This window comes from Neoarius graeffei, chromosome 2 (genome assembly GCF_027579695.1).
Source record: "Neoarius graeffei isolate fNeoGra1 chromosome 2, fNeoGra1.pri, whole genome shotgun sequence".
In the NCBI taxonomy this organism is placed as follows: domain Eukaryota; kingdom Metazoa; phylum Chordata; class Actinopteri; order Siluriformes; family Ariidae; genus Neoarius; species Neoarius graeffei.
This window is the reverse complement of record NC_083570.1, coordinates 41577107-41597230: the sequence shown is the minus strand read 5'-3', so window position 1 is coordinate 41597230 and position 20124 is coordinate 41577107. Positions and strand designations below refer to the sequence as shown.

At 39.5% G+C, this 20124-nt stretch overlaps 1 protein-coding gene across 5 annotated transcripts in view; it reads left to right on the top strand.

Moving 5' to 3' along the window:
• LOC132881595 (histone-lysine N-methyltransferase PRDM9-like) overlaps positions 1 to 20124 on the top strand; it is a 74097-nt gene that overhangs the window by 17672 nt on the left and 36301 nt on the right. Inside the window, exons 1-4 of one of the 5 annotated variants that reach the window (XM_060914247.1) lie at positions 7817 to 7871; positions 18432 to 18493; positions 19485 to 19557; positions 19665 to 19953. In XM_060914247.1, coding sequence (XP_060770230.1) covers positions 7866 to 7871; positions 18432 to 18493; positions 19485 to 19557; positions 19665 to 19953 — 430 coding nt within the window. In that variant the 5' untranslated portion in view covers positions 7817 to 7865. Of the gene's footprint in view, positions 1 to 7816; positions 7872 to 18431; positions 19558 to 19664; positions 19954 to 20124 lie in introns of those variants that run through there. The other 4 variants (XM_060914246.1, XM_060914250.1, XM_060914249.1 and 1 more) reach the window with 4 other exon arrangements.

Genomic DNA, 20124 nt, shown 5'->3' with positions numbered 1-20124 from the left:
CGCAGAGCCACGATCCATATCGCAATACAAGAAGGCAGAATTGCGGTACACCCTTTCAAACTTCTCCTCAGCCCAAAAACAGAGGTGCTTCCAAACTTCAATTTATGAATACTTTACTTTTTATTTAAATTACATTTTAAACTTACTTAAATTACTTTTATTTTTTTATATCTATTAGTAAGTCATTTTTTCGCCGACCTGCGACAATCTTCTGCGAGTCACGCAACGTCCACACTCGCCACTGGCAGAGCATTCATTTCTTTTAAGCGGTCGCCATTCTGGTTGCGACGCGGGGAGCGAATCTGTAAACAAGCAGCTCATTGGCTGGCTAGGTGTGCCACAAGCCAATCACAATCACTTGACCGGAAAGGCATGCAGTGTTGCCAGATTGGGCAGGTTTAGGTGCTTTTTGGCTGGTTTTGAACATATTTTGGGGTGGAAAACGTTAGCAATATCTGGCAACACTGAAGGCATGTCTGCCTGGGCGGAAGCCTTCTGCGGCAGTTACATTTTGACACGCGAGCAATGTTTCACCATAAAAATTCCGTAATTTCCATCTGTTTTCCGCGATCACAGAAAATCATTGGCCTTATGAGAGTGAGACAGTGAGAGAGCCATCCCCCCAAAAAAAATCTTAACGGATTTACACGATTTGGAAAAATGACTTTTTCAGAAACGAAAAAACAGAGCTTCCGGCTCAACAGTATTATTTTGAGAAATAAAACAATCTTTGGATATACATTTGTTCATTTTTGCATACATATTACTCATTCTCTGCAGTGGTCTGAATTATTTGTTATTAAATAGTTAATGTAAGTAAGTAAATGTTAAGTCAAATTTACTACTTTAAAAAAACATTTAAAAAAAATCGTGGGCGTATCGAATCGTGGGTCAAAAATCGCAATACGAATCGACTCGTGAGTTGGGTGTATCGTTACAGCCCTAGTATCCGTACCCGGGAGTGGGCGGGATTTAACCCGGAAGTGGGTCTGGTTGTCTTGAAACGGGCGGGGCTTTAACCAGTATGTTATTTTAAGCATGCAGTTGATATGGGTTGATCAGAAATTGTTATATTTATTGCTGATTAGAAAACCATTTACAGGACAGCATCAGCATTGAGCTTCAGATCAATGGTTTTGATCACGATAGCAAACGAACTATTTACAGAACAAGTTTTGCAACAATGAATACAACACATGCAGTTGCAATTATGAAATGAAATGTAATGAACAAGTTTTTTCATACTCAACTTTCTTTTTTTAACTTTTTTTTTATGATCAGTGTGATTTTTTTTTTTTTTTTTTTTTTTTTTTTTTTTTTATTTCCACACCAGGTGTGTGTGTGTGTAGCTTAATTTGTAATATTATTTATACCACTACTACCTAGAAGGTGTCAGTGCGTGAAGTAAAATAAAACTGGTTAGAGCCAACTGACGGTTTAAAAAAAAAAAACTCCGACGACTGGCAGAGTGTGTGTGTGTGTGTGTGTGTGTGTGTGTGTGTGTGTGTGTAGCTTAATTTGTAATACTTATACCACTACTACCTTTATTTTTACATGAATTACAGCAAGAAAGTGTCAGACACTCAATGCGTGAAGTCAAAAAAACTGTTTTTAACCGACGGTTAAAAAAAGAAAAAAAATCTCCGACAGGCAGAGACGCAACGCGAGTCGCTTTCTACCAAACTCCACATCTGAACGAACCCACGTTTACCAGAACTCTACTGGTTATAAGTAAGTACAAACTGAAATAAAAACAAACTTGAAGCTGAAGAAACCCGAAACATTAACGGAAAAGAGCCGCAAACCTGAGAGCTGTTCTCTGTGTGAGTGAGCAGAGCGGTGTGTAGGGGAGGGGCGCTGTGACGCTGTGTGAGGATTTTCATTCAGTCCGAGCACAGGTATTACTCGTATAATACTCGTACTTGGCAAAAGTGCTTTATCCGTACCGGATACTCGTTTCAGCCGAGTATCCGGCTCAACTCTAGATGTAACCTTGTGAATGGCATAAAACCTTCTATATTCAACAGCTTGAATGAAATAGTTTTCTTCACAGCACCAACTTCATATTTGGTACATATATCAATTAGACCTTGCTCTTTTCACTGATCTAATTTTGTTTTCTGGTAGACCTTGTCAGGTTTTTGCTATAAGCATTCAAAATACAGACGCAACAAGCTTTTTTTTTTCCATTTTTAAGGGCCTATGTATGAGAAGTATAATTTTTGTCACAGATATAACATGTTTTCCTGATAGTACTATAACATGTCTCGTATATTAAAAAGAATCGGACATCTGGTGTCATTAAATCTGGAGATATAGAGAGCCAAGAGTGCTACCATGGACAAATGCGCATTCCAGGAAGCCATATTTGGCATGCCATAAATCTGCAAATATGTCACAAAGCTCTCCTTCTGTGTACAAAGCCTTATTATATCAAAGAATCATGTGTGCAAATTTGAACCATTTAGTGTGAACAATTCAAAAGTTATTAGCCATCAAACTATGGATGTTTGATTGTAGCACTTGTTTGTATGCTAAATATGGGGCCACACCCCCTTTTTGAAGGCTTAATATCTCCGAAACTAGTGGAGATATTGGTCTAAAATTGTGCACAGCAGTTATTAGTAACAAGGACATTAAAATAAAAAAATATGAACAAAATCTGAGCTGGTCAGTCGGGAACTTTCTCTAAAATCTGGTGATTTGGCACGGAATTACTCACTTTAATTGAATCAAATTTGAGGGTTTTGATTAATTCCTCACTCTGCACTGTAACTTTTTTTTTTATTCTTGTATTTTGTCTTATTCTATTTTAGCTTATTTTCTATTCTTTTACTATTTTAATTGTACTTAAATATCCGTTTATAGTGTGTTTCTTCCTGTCCATTCACCCTAGCATTTTTAAAAACATTTTTAAAATTTTTTTTATTTTTAAGTGTGACCGCAGTGCATGATGGTATATATTGCTTGGTTAGTGACCATCAGTTATACACTACTTTTCACGATGCATCGTGGGATACTACGAGTCCACTATATAGGGTGTAATAATTCTCACTATACATTCGGACAGCACTACAAGATGGTGAACTCCCTATATAGTCCACTATATAGTGAGTAGTGAATGATTTCGGACACAGGGATTGCTGTGATGAATGTCTCTAAAATCCCAATATATGCCCCAGAATATCAATGATACTTTCACACACATGCAACTCACCTATGCTGTGGGCATTGATGCCCCCCATACCATCACAGATCCTAGCTTTTACACCTTTCTCTGATAACAAACTGGATGGTCATGTTCACCTTTGGCACTGAGAACTTGATGTCCAGTTTTCCCAGAAACAATCTAAAATGTCGACTCATCTGACCACATCACAGTGGCTTCCTCCTTGCATAATACAGTTTCAGGTTGCATTTCAGGATTTAGTGGCAGACTGTATCCTGAACCCTAGACTGTGGTTTACTGAACTACTCCTAAGCCCATGTGGCTATCTTTATCACACTAGCATTACAGTTTCTCAAGCAGTGCCCCCTGAGGGCTTGAAGATCATGCACATTTAACAGTGGTTTTGGACCTTGCCCTTTATGCACTGAGATGTTTTCAGAATTTCCTGAATCTTTTCACAATATTATGTACTGTAGATTTTGAAAGACCTAAAATCTTGTGCTGAGAAATGTTCTTTTTAACTTGACTAACAATTCTCTCAGAAATTTTGTCACAAAGGAGTGAGCCACGACCCATCCTTGCTTGCAAAAACTGAGCCTTTGGTGCATGCTTGTTTTATACCCAATCATGTTAGCAGTTACCTAGCTTATTGTGGAATCTTCAAAAATTACACTGGGGAACAATTTGAAAAAAATTTTCTGTTGAGTTAGATTTTTATGCTGATTAAAACTAAAATTGGCATGCTGATTCCAAAATTGCAGTCTTTTTTTTTTTTTTTTTCCTAGCACGTCAAGTTTTTTCTCCACAGCTTACCCTCCAGATAAGCAAAATTCCACTGTAGTAAGACTATTTGAAGGTTATGGAAGAATGTTATCAGGGTAAATGGGATGTACATATGATGGCTGACTTTTGTTGGAGCATCAAACGCGATAATCCTCAAGTTGAACGCTCCAGAAAGAGCTATAAATGTAAATTTTTACCGTAACTACTTGCACAGGCGGCATGGTGGTGTAGTGGTTAGCACGGTCGCCTCACAGCAAGAAGGTTCTGGGTTCGAACCCAGCGGCTGGCGAGGGCCTTTCTGCGTGGAGTTTGCATGTTCTCCCCGTGTCTGCGTGGGTTTCCTCCGGGTGCTCTGGTTTCCCCCACAATCCAAAGACATGCAGTTAGGTTGACGTGGGGCGGCCTTGGGCTGAGGTGCCCTTGAGCAAGGTACCGAACCCCTGACTGCTCCCCGGGCGCTTTGGTGTGGCTGCCCACTGCTCTGGGTGTGTGTGTGTGTGTGTGTGTGTGTGTGTGTTTTCACTGTTTCAGATGGGTTAAATGCAGAGGATGAATTTCACTGTGCTTGAAGTGTGTCACTGTGCTTGAAGTGTGCATGTGATGAATAAAGGTTTCTTCTTCTTCTTGCACACAATTATAATTACAGTAGCCATATCCTTTGTAAAAACATAAGTGTTAAATAAACATTGCAGTCATGCCTGTTTCTTTCACATTTCATTGTATGTCAGTATTTGAGCAATTCCAGCGTTATGGATGTGACATTTGGACTCAAAATGGCAACAACTGACCTAGTTAATTTTTATTCCTTTCCAGTATTTTAAAGTTTGTTGTATATTTTTAAGACCTCTCATATTGGAGAAGTCATGGGGAAAAAAAGAATTCCCATAGTACATTTAGAACTCTAGAAAATGCCAAAAAAGACATGCGTTATGGATGTGACAGAAAAAATACCCCATTTCCAGGGTGACTACACATATTCATCAAACTCTGTGAAATTGCAAACATAATATCCAAATGCAGGCATGCATTTAATAAAGGAGTCTTAGCTGAAAATAAAAAAAGCCTTTGTTTAAAATATTTTCTATTTCAAGCAGAATCTAGGAAGAAAAAATCAGCGTTATGGATGTGACATAATTCCGTTATGGATGTGACGCGTCTGAAATAGACATGGCATATGTTTAGAAAATCAGCAATTTAACCACCATAACCCTTTGAAAAACTCTCTAAATATCAGCTAAAACTATCAAAGTTCTTAAATAATATTTAGGATGGCTATTGTTTTGCTGTTTTGTGGATTTTAGCATACATTTCTGTGGCTTGTGGCAATAATATAGAATTGTACATGATCAAAGTTGATTTTAGCTTGGGTTTTACATTATAAGAAAGAAAGACTGACAGTGACATATTAGGTTGGTTACAAATTGGTTCAACTTATTCACATCTGTAAAATACAGGCCTAGGTGATATCTCTGGGAGTGGTTTTGATGTATTACATGTTGCTTTATTTTTGCCTGGTGAGGTTGACATTTACATGGAATTGCCCATTTGTAAATTTTTATAAAACAAGCACATATCTGTTAAGTACAGTATTTTTTAAGAAAACTGGGATCCTATAGTTCAAAAACTTGACACGATAGAGAAAAACTGAGATCAGTTTTGGATTCCGCACCCAAAAATTAGTTTAAAACAGTTGTCAGACCTAACTCAACAAAAATTGTGTTCCCCAGTGTGATGTTACATGCATCTCGTATAAAGTTTTCAGTCTTGTTTTGCTTCTGTCCCAACTTTTTTTGAGTATGTTGCAGGCATCAAATTCTAACTTCATTTATATTTACAAAGTACAATGAAGTTGGTCAGTAGAACTATTGAAAGTCTTTTCTTTGTACTTTTGTCAGTTAAGTAAAGGTTCACATGAATTCACAAGTGACCAGATTTTTGTTTTTTATTGCATTTTGGAAAATATCCCAATTTTTTTTGGAAATTGGGTGTGTTTTTGTATATTAGTGCATCACAAACCAGTGTTGTTTTTGGCAGCCGTTTTTGATTTAGTTTTAGTCTTAGTCTTTTGGACGAAATGCTTATTAGTTTTAGTCACATTTTAGTCAATTCTATCCTTAATAATTTTTGTCGACTAAAACTAGACCAAAACTAAAAGGGTTTTAGTCCAGTTTTAGTCATTCATTTTAGTCAAAAAAATAATTACTTTAAAACATTAAATTAGGCCAATACAGAGATAGGAAATTGTAATCGAGGTTGACAGGTTGTGCATAACATGCTCTCTACATAAACGCTGTCTAGTGTGCATGCTCTTGACATAAACGCTGTCTAGTGTAGGGATGTTAACTGATGACCGTTTGACCGGTGGTTGACCGAATCAACGTCAACCGGTTAATTTTTTTTGGTTGTCGGTTAAAAAAAAAATCGATCGTTTTGAAGCTGCCGATTTTGGAGCGGACAGCTGACAAATCAGAAACACCCATTCAGTCATGTCCCGCCCCAGTTAAAGACAGCTGACAAATCAGAAACACCCATTCAGTCATGTCCCGCCCAGCTGCCACTCGGTGAAAGAAAAGTGTAGACACCGGCTTTTTAGCTTACAAATTACTATTGTTTTTTTTTTTTAATTATTAGAAGGCACATGGAGTTTAGTCCTGCCTTGGCCAGTGCATTCTGAAAGTATGTTTCGGTCTGTAGCCAACAATGCATGTTATTGCAGATAATATCTCTCCACACAAACTAAAGGCGCAGATGCCGACTTTTTTTTTTTAATCGCGCAGATCCGTTTGGTTTTTTTTTGGGGGGGGGGAGCGTTGGAGTGTCCGATTGTAATTTCAAGGTGGATTCTGTATTAAAATTACTAAATAGGTGGGTGCCGTTGCAGTCCATGAGGCGTGGGGGGTGTGAAAGGAGGGCAGTGGATCGGGGGGCTGCGCACGTTTGCGCGGAAGCTGCGCAATCAGTAGATCAGAATGCGCACATTAAATTTTGCGCGGGCACGCGGCTTTCTGATTTGCTGTTTTCTTCTCGTGCTTGTACTTCCTGTGTTTCGTGGACTGTGGCGGCATTTGCTTATATGCAGAATTTGCTTTGATGAAGTTGTGGTCGGACGCTCCAACGCCCCCCCCTTGGGAAAGGAAGGTCGGATCTGCGCGATTCAGCCGTGGAGAGGGCGGCATCCGCCAAAAGGCGCGCCGTTTGCATCCTTGTAATAATTCCAATTCTAGAATTTTAAACTCATAGGTTAACCGACTTTAACCGGCTAATGAGGCTCGGTGGTCGGTCAAGATTTTTTTTAGTTTTCGCCATCCCTAGTCTAGTGTAGAGCCTCCTACCGGTATTTTCCGTTTCAAAAAACATTAAATTCCGTTTCAGAGAATGGCTAATTCCGTTTCAGACAATTTGTTTGTTATATGCTCAAATGACAACTAAATTGGCATTTTTAGATTTTCAATATATAAAATACATAATTCAGAATCAGAATTCTTAAGTACATGTAATAAATGCATGAAATTTTATGTTTCAGGTAACTGGTGTTGGGAGGCATCTGCATGTTTGTTGTCCTTGTGCATCTATCCCTGTAATCCTGCTTTACTGGCCAGCTGTAGAACAACTTCATATAAAGCTTTAAACTTTCTGTACACAGTCTAATATCTTAATGCACCTTAGAATCAACACTAAATTTCACTTCACTGAAAATGTTTCTTTCATTTATTTAAGACTGTAGTTAATTAGTGCTGTTAACTTGATTGTTGACTGGCTCCTGCTATTTTCTTTAAAACTTTATATTGTATATTAATACTTTTATGGTTATCCTTACTCTTTATACATGTACAGGCAGACGTCGACTTACGACTGCGTTTGGTTACGACTGACCGGTTGTAAACCGATCTGGTCGTAAGTCGGCCTATGTTAAATGAATGTAAGTATATTGTGATGTGTAATGATATTGTAATCATCTTAAAGTCTTATTTTATCAACATTTTCTTATTTCATTACCTTGGCTCATTATTTGGTTTAAGTCAAACACTGCATACTCAGGGGTGAAAGTAACTTTTATTTCTTGCTGGTATATTATTTTGAGCCATAGTGCGCACGCATGCAGCGCGCGCCGAAAAATACACCTAATTATTTATTATTTGTCTACTTATCAAGCATTCACTAGGACTTCTTATCACTCAGTAGTACTAGTATAGTACTTCTTTATCACACTATCACTCTTTCATCCACCTGTATTAGCAGTGTTTCCCACAGACCAGGTAGCAATTTGTGGTGCTCCACTGTGCCGATGAGGGAATCGTGCGCGGTGGCGTCGTGGCGGTCGGTGGAGTCGGTCATTGGGGTGTATGCAAAGTGTTTACAGCGGGCGGTGTTCAAACACACAGTATTTTTCTTCAGAGTCGCCTGCTGGGACTATTTTAAAGCTACAAGAAGCATTTGAGATTATTCAGTTCAATCTAAATTCTTTTAAGTTCTTTAAGAGAAGACAGCTAAAACAATTTTTACCAGAACCCTGCCTGGTTTCATTCCTCGACCCAACTTTACATTACAGGGCAGGCCATTAGTTTGCTGGGCTTGATGTTGGTGGAAAACCTGTCTTTAAATTTATGAAAATTACTCACCAAAATTGAAGTTAAAGTTTAGTTTTTACTTGAGATGCACAGATTGCAAGTTTTTGGGCCGATTCCGATTTCATTTTTTTTCAAACCACTTCACAGCACACACAAAGACTATTTTCTTTTTATCTTTTCTTTAATAGAACATTCTGCCAGATTTTCAGTAATAAATTTTCAACACCTCAAAGGTTGAAAACAAACAAAAAGACATTGTTCTTTGTAAAATCTTTCTTCATGTTTGGTATTAACATATTAATTCCTGAAATAGGAAATTCACACAAACATTTTTTCTTTTCCCATCCAATATCTGGCACAAAAACAACTTCCCCCTCATATATTATTTGCCTACTGCTATGGAACACACTTTCATAAGCCTATTTAGATCTGAAAACTTATGCCTTATAGAGCAACCCATTTCTTCATTCAGTATCAGAATACAAAAATTATTTCCAGTCATACTTATACCATAGCCATTCTATCATCTTTGTCAAATGTGTATTTGTAGAGTAATTTCCAATGGAATCAAGTGCAACCAAGGTTGTAAAACAAACAAAAAGACATTTTTTTTCTTTCTCTCTTTGTACAAATCTAACTAGATGTTTGGTAATAGGCTAACGTATTAATTCCTGTAATGGGAAATTCACACAACCACAAACATTTTCTTCTTTTCACATCCAATATCTGGCACAAAAAAAAATTCACTATATTTGCATATCCAAATATAGTGTAAATAAATAAATAAATATATATATATATATATATATATATATATATATATATATATATATATTTATTTAACGGCGCGCGTGTCGGAGCTCGTTAGGCGCGCAGGACTGACACTGTTCTGCGCAAGCGCAACTCAATCGCACTAGAAAGCATGTTCAAGCTGCCAGTGTAGCTGCAGTCTTCTTAGTTGCGAATTATGAGTATTTCCACTTTTATCTCTATGTGATACACAAGTTTTGATCGGCAGAAAATCGGCATATTTTAATTTTGACCGGCCGGTCGCCGGTCATGGCTGATCACGTGAAAATCGGCCGATTCCGATCAGCAGCCGGTCAATCGGTGCATCTCTGGTTTTTACCTTAGTTTTTTGCCTTTTTGGTGGCAATCTTTCAATAATTCTTTAGTTGACAATCAAGGAATGAATTAGGGCTGCAACTAACGATTATTTTGATAATCGATTAATCTGTCGATTATTTTTTCGATTAATCGATTATTAATCGGATAAAAAGGAAAAAAAGCAAAATTTGATTTCCAGCATTTTATTTAATTAACCAAACTGTCTTTGTTCAAAAGTTGTTTCCAACTCATGAAAAAATTAAATGTATGCTACATTGAGTACAAAAAATAAATAAAAATAAAAATTTTGTAGCAGCTGAATTAATGTAAAGAAAATAATCACATAAAACATCTTTTTTTATATAGTGCAACCACCATTTCTTTATATTGTTTTGTCAAACAAAATCCTATTGAAGTCTTGAATTTTAAGATGGTGAACAGTTTAAATAACTGTAATGAAAAACAAATGAACATTGGGTAATGCTGCCATGTGCTGACAATAATCGGGAAGCTGCGCACATTTGCCTGAGCAGCAGGACTGCGCAAATGTGCGCAGCTTCCCGATTTAAACTGTTTTTTCCTCATCCTTATACTTCCTGTTTCATGGACTGTAATGGATTTGCTTATTTAGTAATTTTAATACAGAATTTACTTTGAAATTATAATCAGACACTCCAACGCCCCCCCCCCAAAAAAAAATTCGGATCTGCGCGATTCAGCCGTGAAAAAGGCGCCATCCGCCAAAAGGCGCGCTGTTTGCATCCCTGTATATTTGACCAGATATTGCTCAAGTTTCTGTTATGAAGAAATGAAGGATTCGCGTTAAACTGTCCCTGAATAATTGCATAAAATAATCCAAAAACTTCACAAAGTCATGTTATCCACCTGTGTCTCTGACTTAATTTCAGCTAATTATCGTCAAATATATCTACAGTTTCCGGCAGATTTGTGTCCGTTTTGACGGACAAACGCACGATTTCAGGCCAATTTAAAAATAAACTTAATGGACAGAAATGCTCTCTGTCTGTTTTCTCCAGTTTTGTTGATGGATAAGTGATACGTTAACTTACCGTGAATCTCCTTCACCCATGGCTCCAACGTGCTTCCTCTTCAGGTGCTCATTCAGCGATGTTGTGCTTCCGTGCCATGCGAGATCAACTCTGCACATTTTGCACCTAACACTGTTCTTTGAAGACGTTAATGTAAAGTGCTCCCATACTTTTGATGACTTGGGTCGGACATTTTTCTCTCTACTAACGTTAGCCTCCTCCGCCATTTTTCAAACGCTTCTTCCAGGTGAGCTACACAAAGCACGGCATTGGTTCGCTTCTCCTGCTTCTTCTTTTACGGCGGTCGGTATCCAGCTTAATGGTGCTTTACTGCTCCCACATTAGGGAGTAGCAACTGCACTTGTGTATGATGACGTAGACCCAACTAATCAACTATTAAATTAGTTGCCAACTATTTTAATAATCGATTTTAATCGATTTAATCGATTAGTTGTTGCAGCCCTAGAATAAATTGCAAAAAACAAGCTGGAGGTTTTTAAATATTGAACTCAGCACTTACCTCAACCAATACTAAAATGAAATAAATAGTATAATGTAACAAAATAATAATAAAATATCATAATTAGATGTAAGAAACCACTTAAGGTAACACCAAGGCAACTAACAATAATGAAAAAGCATTACCCTAATTGGTGCAAAGCCTGCATGCCCTATCAGAACATTTAATTTTGCGTGGCTTCCTGAAAAAAAACTCAAGTGCCCTATCGTAAAGGAAGTCATTGCTGAAGCGGGATAAACGGAATAATGCAATAAGGCCGGTTCCTCGCGTCAAGCTGCTACTGTCTGCATCAAAATTGGTTTATAGCCTGACTCAGGGATGTCCGTTTCCTGTAAGCCAAGAAGGCTATGATAAAGCTCGTCACGAGCACGACGTAGGCTACCTTTTAAAATAAGGGGTCGGAAGGCGAATCGGGAAGGCTGCGTTATTTTTAATTAGCCTAACAGGCCTACTCACAGTCCAGGTATATGCGCAACGGCAGGCCTGTGTACACGCCTCTCTCTCTCTCTGTGTGTGTGCGCGCGCGCGAACGAGAAGAAAGAGCACTATGAATGAACGGAACGATACGCAATGGGAATTTTTTTTTTTTCAAAATCACGAGTCTGATTGTGTGGCGATAGGAATCCATTGTGTGGCGCTGTGCCACACAATGGTCTATGTATGGGAAACCCTGATCAGTTTTTGATTATAAATAAATTGCAAACACATCATTTCAACAACACAATCGTTTTAATTACATTTTTTTTTTAGCTGAACAGTTGAAAACTAACTTCATTTTGGACATTGGACACAGAACAGTGTAACAGAACAGAAAAGTGAAAGTTACTTTGATTACCAGCTGCGCACGTTATAGCACAAGATCTGGTTAAGCCGTACGCGCGCTGTAGCTCGCTCGTTGTTTGTCCAGCGAAACACTGCACACAATAGAAGAGGCTGGATGCAGTGTTGCCAGATTGGGCGGTTTTAAGTGCATTTTGGCGGGTTTTGAACATATTTTGGGCTGGAAACCGTCAGCAGTATCTGGCAACACTGGCTGGATGCTGGGTGCTGCCGGGAGCTGGGGCGGAAACTGTCGTACGCTCAGCTGGGAAACACTTGCCAGTCATAGCCAGACGGTCGTAAAGTTGATCGGTCATAAGTCGCATAGGTCGTAAGTCGACGACTACCTGTACATTTAAATAAAACAATCTCAGTTATCATTTTATCCATGTTTTTCAAACTTTTATTCGTTCTTATGCTTACAATGTTTTCAGTACAACGACAGGTCTAACATAAAGTGTGTGACAGTGTCCATTTAATATATACTTTAAATGATTCAAATTATTTAACAGTTAACTCTATTAGTTTAATTTACATTTTGCCTGTAAATTATTCATTTAATCATGCACAAGTCTTCAAACTTTTTATATAGAAAATCATTCTTCGGAACATAACTTCTTATTTAAGAACATAAACCATTAAATCATGAAAATAATCAGTTGCTATTATATAATGTTAAACTGAAAAGCCTTGGTGCAAACTACTAATGGAAATCTGACTGTTCAAAATCTGCCTTCAAGATCACCATTATAATACTGCATTAGGAGTTCCTTTGTGCTTGAAAATATTCCGTGGCCACACGTTAATAACGCGTGGGAACAAGATCCTATTCCGTGGCCACAACTTGTTTAATGCGTGGGAACGAGATGATTATTAGGTGGCCATGAATTAATAACACGTGGCCACGAGAAGTGTTAGTCATTTCATCACTGAGACTGTTGACTTTCTGGCATCAGTAGCTTCAGCCGCAAATATGGACAAGTTTGATCTGATTTCGTTTTATTTTAATCTAGGAATGAATTCTAATGATATCCTTAAATCACTTGCAGTTAGACATGGAGTAATTCTGAGCAAGAGACATTTAAATCGGCTGCTCAAAAAGCATGGGCTCAAACGTAGACAATATGCTGACCTCGGGGAAGTTATAGATTTCATCATACAGGATAAATCCTGTATTTATTGCACAACTGACGGCCGCTCAAAAACTGGACATCATCCCATCAGGCTGGAACTTGAATCATCTCGTGGCCACGCATTATTAATTCGTGGCCACCTAATAATCATCTCATTCCCACTCATTAAGCAAATCGTGGCGGAATAGGATCTCGTTCCCACACGTTATTAACTCGTGGCCACGGAATTTTTTTTTTTCACCCATGTCACCAGAGGGGCTCCGTAGATTCCGTTTCTGAGCACTAATTCCATTTCTGACCCCAATTTCCGCGATTTCCGTCCGTTTTCCGCGATCACGGAAAATCGGAGGCCCTACTAGTGTGCATGCTCTCTACATAAAACGCTGTCTAGTGTGCATGCTGTCTACATAAACGCTGTCTAGTGTGCATGCTGTCTACATAAACGCTGTCTAGTGTGCATGCTCCATTGTTCACAGACTCGTGTTTCTGCCTCCGTTTAACATGTCGCAATGCGCTGATAGAGCACAAACATGTCATGATGAACACACAACTAGAAGATGACCACGCTGTCCGTTAATGTAAATATGATTGTGGCAGGATAGCCACAGCAGCGGAGAAGACGGAGGAGACCAAGTAGTTTTCAATGAAAAGGCTTTTATTTTTTTCTCTCTTTTTTACAAATGTGCAAATATTTACAATGACAAGCATGCATGAAAAAATATACAAAAACAAACTGTACAAAACGAAAATAAACAAGCATAAATAACCAGGCTAAGTCTTCAGACCCTGAACTACTATCAAGAGCAACTTCAATTAACAAGACACGTTCACTTCACCACCAACCCTCACCTACTGAGGCTCTTGGGCCTAATATAGAGCATTGCTAACTGTAGCCCCACCTACTGGATAGCCCCACTGTCAAAAATAATCAATTAACTAAACAACATAATTATTACAGAATAATAAATCAAATAAGAAAACATAACACAAAAATACATACAATAACTGACATGCACAAAAATACCTTATTGAACCCTCCAAATGGCTTTTAAGTCATTACCCCTAAAACACCCCCATCACAATGGGCTGCCCCACAAAGAACCTGGGAAACCCCTCTATTTCCCCCCCCCAGTGGAACAGTCCATCTGTTTCCCCAAACGAGACATGGAAGAACGTTTTGAATGCCTGGTGAGTGAATTGCTACCTGTGTAGTAATAACCAAAGTTTTAACCAATAAATGAAGTTTTTAACAGCCAGTGTGAATTATTTTACTTTTTGAGACTAGACAAATATTATTCAGATGAAGAATGAATGACAATATGTTTCAAGCGAATATTTTGAATGAGTCAGATGCAGGGCGGCACGGTGGTGTAGTGGTTAGCGCTGTCGCCTCACAGCAAGAAGGTCCGGGTTCGAGCCCCGTGGCCGGCGAGGGCCTTTCTGTGTGGAGTTCGCATGTTCTCCCCGTGTCCGCGTGGGTTTCCTCCAGGTGCTCCGGTTTCCCCCACAGTCCAAAGACATGCAGGTTAGGTTAACTGGTGACTCTAAATTGACCGTAGGTGTGAATGTGAGTGTGAATGGTTGTCTGTCTATGTGTCAGCCCTGTGATGACCTGGCAACTTGTCCAGGGTGTACCCCGCCTTTCGCCCGTAGTCAGCTGGGATAGGCTCCAGCTTGCCTGCAACCCTGTAGAACAGGATAAAGCGGCTAGAGATAATGAGATGAGTCAGATGCACAAACAGTAGCCATCTAGAAGTGCCAGTAGGCCTTTCCCTGCACTCTAAACACTAAGTTTGGCCCTGCGTAAGTAATCTATGACAAATGGTGATTTATGACAATATGAAAGAGATCTTAAACAGTACATATGGTGGTAGTAATGAGAATAGCGACAGGACAGCAGTGATTTTTAAAAATGCCAGCAAATGGCTGCCTGCGCGCTATGTCAGCGTCACAGCTCAGCCCGTGACATTGATGGCTAAGCATACTACTGCTAACGTTAGAGTAGCGAGGTGTGCTGCTGCTCATTTAGACATATATTAAGGCACAGCAACAGGTCTGAAAAGCTACATTTCCCCCCGTATGTTTCACAGTAACTCAAATATGGGTCAATATATGACAAAGCATTCAGTTGTTGTCCCACCAATAATCCCTGCAGGACAAGTTTTACTCATGACATGTTAATTGAATTTAAGTTAGCTTAACCAAGCCAACTTTAGCGTGAAGCTAGCGGTCCCACTCATTTTCGCCAGGTCACGGTGTTTTGGAAAAGTTCATAGGAAATTCATCACAGACCGATTGTTGAGTGACATTAACCAAAGCTAGCAAACGTATGCATGATATGTTAAGGACTTCTTGTAACATTAACTTACCGTCGCAGAAATAGCAGCATGGTGAGCCTTTAGATGCCTCTTGAGGTCGGTCGTATTCTTGCCACGTAGTTTATAGCCACAGCGTGTACCTCTGTCTCCCACTACAAGGCATTCCGTTTTATTTTCTGCTGGATTATGTGTAAAGTATGTCCATAAATCACCACGTCTTTTCCGCCCACCAAGCCCTTGTGCTGGCGTTGCCGCCACCATGGTCCATGAACTGTGTGTGGCTGCCCCGGTGTGCACTGTGCCTGGTGGTGGGCGTGACCAAACAAGGACCGGATGCAGGTGCATTGCTGATATTTTCAGCATTTGGCAGACAGGTTGCACGCACTGTTGGAGGAAATGCCATGCATTTTGATAGTCCTATAGCCAACCCACTAACATTTTCGCCTCGTCTCATCAACGAAAACAACAGATACGTCTCGTCATATTTTCATGATCAAAGAGTTATGTTTAGCTCGTCACTGTCTCATTTTAGTCATGAAAAAAGGTGCGTTAACGAAATCATTTCATCGTCATCATTAACGAAAACAACAGTCACAATTATAATTTTGAAAAGTTATATATAGAATATAGAAAATTTAGAAAAGTTAATTTTTTTGTAATTTAAACCTCTATATTCATCGCACATAAAGTGAAATATTTCAAGCCTTTTTTGTTTTAATTTTGATGTTTGTGGCTTATACCTCATGAAAATCAGAAATCCGGTATCTCAAATTATTAGAATATTTCCTAAGATCAAGTAAAGGATTTACAATCCAGAAATGTCTTATCTCGTCTTCATCCACTTTATCCGGGGGCGGGTCGTGGAGGCAGCAGTCTGAGCATGGAAGCCCTTCCCTTTCCCCAGACACCTCGGCCAGCTCCTCAGGAAGAACACCGAGGCGTTCCCAGGCCAGCCGAGAGACATAGTCCCTCCAGCGTGTCCTGGGTCTTCCCCGGGGCCTCCTCCCAGGGGGACATGCCTGGAACACCTCCCCAGGGAGGTGTCCAGGAGGCATCCGAAAGAGATGCCCGAGCCACCTCAGCTGATTCCTCTCAATGTGGAGGAGCAGCGGCTCTACTCCGAGCTCCTCCCGAGTGACTGTGCTTCTCACCCTATCTCTAAGGGACCGCCCAGCCACCCTGCGAAGGAAACTCATTTCGTCCGCTTGTATCCGCAATCTTGTTCTTTCTGTCATTACCCAAAGCTCATGACCATAGGTGAGAGTCGGAACATAGATCAACCAGTAAATCGAGAGCTTCGCCTTTTGGCTCAGCTCCTTCTTCACCACGACGGACCGGTAAAGCGACCGCATCACTGCGGAGGCTGCACCGATCCGCCTGTCGATCTCACGCTCTATACTTAAACTCCTCCACTTGAGGCAGGACTTCTCCACCAACCTGGAGAGGGCAAGCCACCCTTTTCCGGTCGAGAACCATGGCCTCGGACTTGGAGGTGCTGATTCTCATCCCAGCCGCTTCACACTCGACTGCAAACCGCCCCAGTGCATGCTGAAGGTCCTGGCTTGAAGAAGCCAACAGGACAACGTCATCCGCAAAAAGCAGAGATGAAATCCTGTGGTTCCCAAACAGAAATGTCCAACTTCTGAAATGTATATTCATTTATACACTCAGTATTTGGTTGGGGCTCCTTTACCATGAATTACTGCATCAGTGTGGCGTGGCATGGAGGTGATCAGCCTGTGGTGCTGCTGAGGTGTTCTTGAAGCCTAGGCTGTTTTAATAGCGGCCTTCAGCTTGTCTGTATTTTTGGGTCGGGTGCTCTTCCTCTTGACAGTACCCATTGATTCTCTGTGGGGTTCAGGTCAGGCAAGTTGACTGGCCAATCAACCACAGTAAAATCATGGTCAGCAAACTATCTGGTAGTAGATTCGGCACTGTGGGCAGGTAGGTCCTGCTGGAAAAGGAAATCAGCATCTCTGTAAAGCTTGTCAGCAGGTGTAAGCATGAAGTACTCCATGAAAATCTCCTGGTAGATGGCTGCATTGACTTTGAACTTGATAAAAGACACTGGACCAACACCAGCAGATGACATGGCACCCCCAATCATCACAGGCTGTGGAAACTTCACACTGGACTTCAAATACCTTAGTGCCTCTCCACTCTTCCTCCAGAGTCTAGGACCTTGATTTCCAAATGAAATGCAAAATTTACTTTCATCTGAAAAGAGGACTTTAAACCACTGAGCAACAGTCCAGTTCTTTGTCTCCTTAGCCCAGGTAAGATGCTTCTGACGTTGTCTCTGGTTCAGGAGTGGCTTGATATTAGGAATGTGACAGTTGTAGTGCCTTTCCTGAAGACATCTGTCCATGGTGGCTCTTGATGCACCAACACCAGCCTCAGTCCACTCCTTGTGAAGTTCTCCCAAGTTCTTGAATCAACTTTTCTTGACAATCCCCTTAAGGTTGCAGTCATCCCTGATGCTTGTGCACCTTTTCCAGCCAGCCTTTTCAGCAATAACCTTCTGTGGTTTACCCTCCTTGTGGAGGGTGTCGATGGTCATGTTCTGGACAACTGTCAAGTCAGGAGTCTTCTCCATGATTGATTGTGTGTGCTAAACTAGACCATGAGATACACAGTATTTCATACTGTTTTACTCAAAACTGAAATGAAATATTTTTATTTTTACTTTTGTGCTGTAGGCCATAATTATCAACATAAAAAAATAGAAAAATGCTTGAACCGTTTTAGTTTGCGTGTAATGAGTCTAGAATGAGATTTTCACTTTCTTAAATAACTGCTGGAAAATAGTGAACTTGTTCACTAAATTCTAATTGTTTGAGATGCACTAGTGTATGTATTAAACACAGACACATTAAGACTGTCAAAGTTAATGCAATAACATGCTAATGCAAATTCCTTTTAATGTGCAATTAACACATGCATGTTCTGTGCCCCTCCCCCGTAGTTTGGGAAATCAGGAAGTGACGACGGAGTGCGAGCAAGCTATGTAGCCAGTAGCTGGTCGGCGTAAGTCATACAATACACTTATGTACAGAATCAACTTATATTGTTGCATTCTGACTGTTTACATAAAGTGTGTGTATTTTGATAATCCATTTTGTATGCTTTTAATGGTCCAGAGGGGAGAAACGAAGACGTGTTGCAGTCCGTATGTGTATGTGTGTCTAAGCGCTCAGGCTGCACACTGGAGAGAGGGAGTTTGTTTTATTCTGAGACATTTGTGAGTTATATAAAAGTGTTTCTAAATGCAATTTTTGCTCATGAATGTCCTCTAGACTTACCAGTAAGTTATTGCATTTTACTGGAAAACATCTTTATGAGATGTGTGGCTTAACAAATGAATTTATTTGGGTTTTGTATTTTTATTTTCTTTATTTAAAGATCGCCACTACTGTTGTCCAGAGTCCACATCAGTTTATTTTATTGCATAGTTTGAGGCTGGAAGTTAAGGAAAGAACTAGAGTTAAATACTGTCTTGTTTTGTTCACACCAAATTGTGCTAAACCCTCAATTATAAAGTTAACACTGCTTTATTTTTTTTTAATGCAGTGGGGGGATAAAATACCCACAAAAATAATTTTTGCTGTGTCCAGCTTTATCCTTCCTGACCTGGCCACATACATTTGCATAAAATAAGCATATTTGTCCACTCCCACACCTCAAAAACTTGAAAAATATCCCTTTAAGATTCATTTAGAACAGATGAAAATGTGATTAATTTGTGATTGTGAGTTAACTATGGACAACAATTTGATTAATTGCGGTTAAATATTTTAATTGATTGAAAGCCCTTATATATGCACACAGTGTGTGTGTGTAATTAGTTCAGTATGTTAGTTTGTCTGTAATCTGTTTTTGTATCTGTTCTGGGGAAAAATTCTAGCAGTAAAACCAACTACTTAAATATTATGTTTGTTTTCACTTATTTTTTTTTGTAGAAATGTGCAGATTATTATTATTATTATTATTATTATTATTATTAATAATCTTATTTTAGAGCCGTTATAATGAGTTCAGCAGTAAAGAGACTATGCTCCTCCAGGAACTCTCAAGCTCCTGATCCCTCACAGGTAAAGCTTAATAAAGACATGTTACAAAAAAAAACAATGTTTTTGATTAACAAACCTTATAAATTGTTTTTTTGCTGAATAAGTGTTTATTGTTGTTTGATCTTTAGCTGTATGAGGATGTGAATATAGAGACTTTAGATGTAGAAACAGTTGAAGCATCAGAAGTCTGTGTGAAGAAAGAAGAGATGCTGGACCTGAACATCTACAACCACGGAAATGAAGTCTGTGTGAAGAAAGAGACACTGGAGCTGGACATCTCCAACCACGAAAATGAAGTCTGTGTAAAGAAAGAAGAGACACTGGAGTTGGACATCTCCAACGACGGAAATGACCTCGACAACTCACCTGAGGTTCTCGCCATTAAAGTGGAAGATCCTGACAAGAAAGACTACCTCTGTAAGGCATCAGGCCACTTTGGAGCTCAATAACGCACTTGCTGATTATTCTACCCTACTCATTATCGAGTGCACTAAAATTACAATGAGGGGTCATATGGGATGTAGCTTCTGTCTCAGATTATTTAGTCACCAAATTGTAATGAAAAGAAATTGAAGTTGAACTTTTTTT